This window comes from Sinocyclocheilus grahami, unplaced genomic scaffold (genome assembly GCF_001515645.1).
Source record: "Sinocyclocheilus grahami isolate Dianchi unplaced genomic scaffold, SAMN03320097.WGS_v1.1 scaffold5038.1, whole genome shotgun sequence".
Classification (NCBI taxonomy): domain Eukaryota; kingdom Metazoa; phylum Chordata; class Actinopteri; order Cypriniformes; family Cyprinidae; genus Sinocyclocheilus; species Sinocyclocheilus grahami.
Genome location: NW_015509835.1, coordinates 12860 through 13869, shown reverse-complemented (window position 1 = coordinate 13869; position 1010 = coordinate 12860). Strand labels below are relative to the sequence as shown.

Here is a 1010-nt window from a genome sequence, read left to right as displayed (position 1 = left end):
TATTACGTCTTTGTTGTGAACAGACATGAGATATCAATTTTTTTCCATATTTGCTGGATACAAAAAAAGCAGGGGGGAAAAAAGTGGGTATCATCCTCATACTCGTTCAAGAGCCTCCAACATGATTATACTGTTTCCTCTAATCACCTGAAGACACACAAAATGAGCATTCATCATTGCACAGAATAAAACACATCACATCACATCACATCAAGCTGCTTGTTGATCTTTGAGTGATATACAATATCCACGATCAATTCAATATAACTATTACCTGAACTGTAATGTCTATTTATATGATACTTGTGCCAGCTAGTTTTGTTTCACCATCAGTTATGTCATTTGTTTGATACCAGATTGTGATATTAAGTACTGACCACCATCCCAATGGAGTTCATTTGTCCTCCAGGAGCCATTTCTATACTGTCATCTACGACCATGTTCATGAAGGGATCAAATCCTCGCAAGATGCCCTGAACATGACGGCCACCATTGAGCTTAACTGAAAGTGTGCATGAAAACAACATTCGGAACGGAGTTATCATGTGGGTTTATTAGAAGAACATATATTTAGATAAGGTTATTTATTTGCATTCAAGGTTACAATCACATACTGTTGAAATAAAATATATCTAGGATATTATGGAGATTTCCAGATTTCTCACGCTCTTCTTTTTCTGGATAATACTTGCATTTGCATTATACTCACGTGAAAGCTTCTTGTCCATAAACCTAAAAGGCAAGAACAAAACGGGTACTGTTTTACAGATACTGGACCAAACATTTAAACCGAATTCATATGAAAGTGTAACAAAAATGAAATAGCATGTGGGTTTTCTGCGTTAAATTTGAATAATATAATGTAGCTGTTAGTTGTGAAATAAATGCAGACAAACCGGCTAGCGCAGTAGAATAACGCAATGCTCAAATTAACGCATTTCTATCAGACTTACGATCACAACCAACAAAGGGCTTGAAATACTTACTTTTTCAGCTCGGGCGGGTGTGCT

At 36.3% G+C, this 1010-nt stretch overlaps 1 protein-coding gene across 1 annotated transcript; it reads right to left on the bottom strand.

The window, feature by feature from the left end:
- Nucleotides 1-8: 8 nt before the first annotated feature.
- On the bottom strand, nucleotides 9-1008 carry LOC107577069 (small nuclear ribonucleoprotein G-like; the record flags this gene model as incomplete). The annotated part of the gene is made up of 4 exons (XM_016263183.1): nucleotides 9-147; nucleotides 378-502; nucleotides 710-732; nucleotides 987-1008. Coding segments are annotated over 4 exons (221 nt in total), but the record flags the coding sequence as incomplete, so codon positions are not given.
- Nucleotides 1009-1010: the final 2 nt, after the last annotated feature.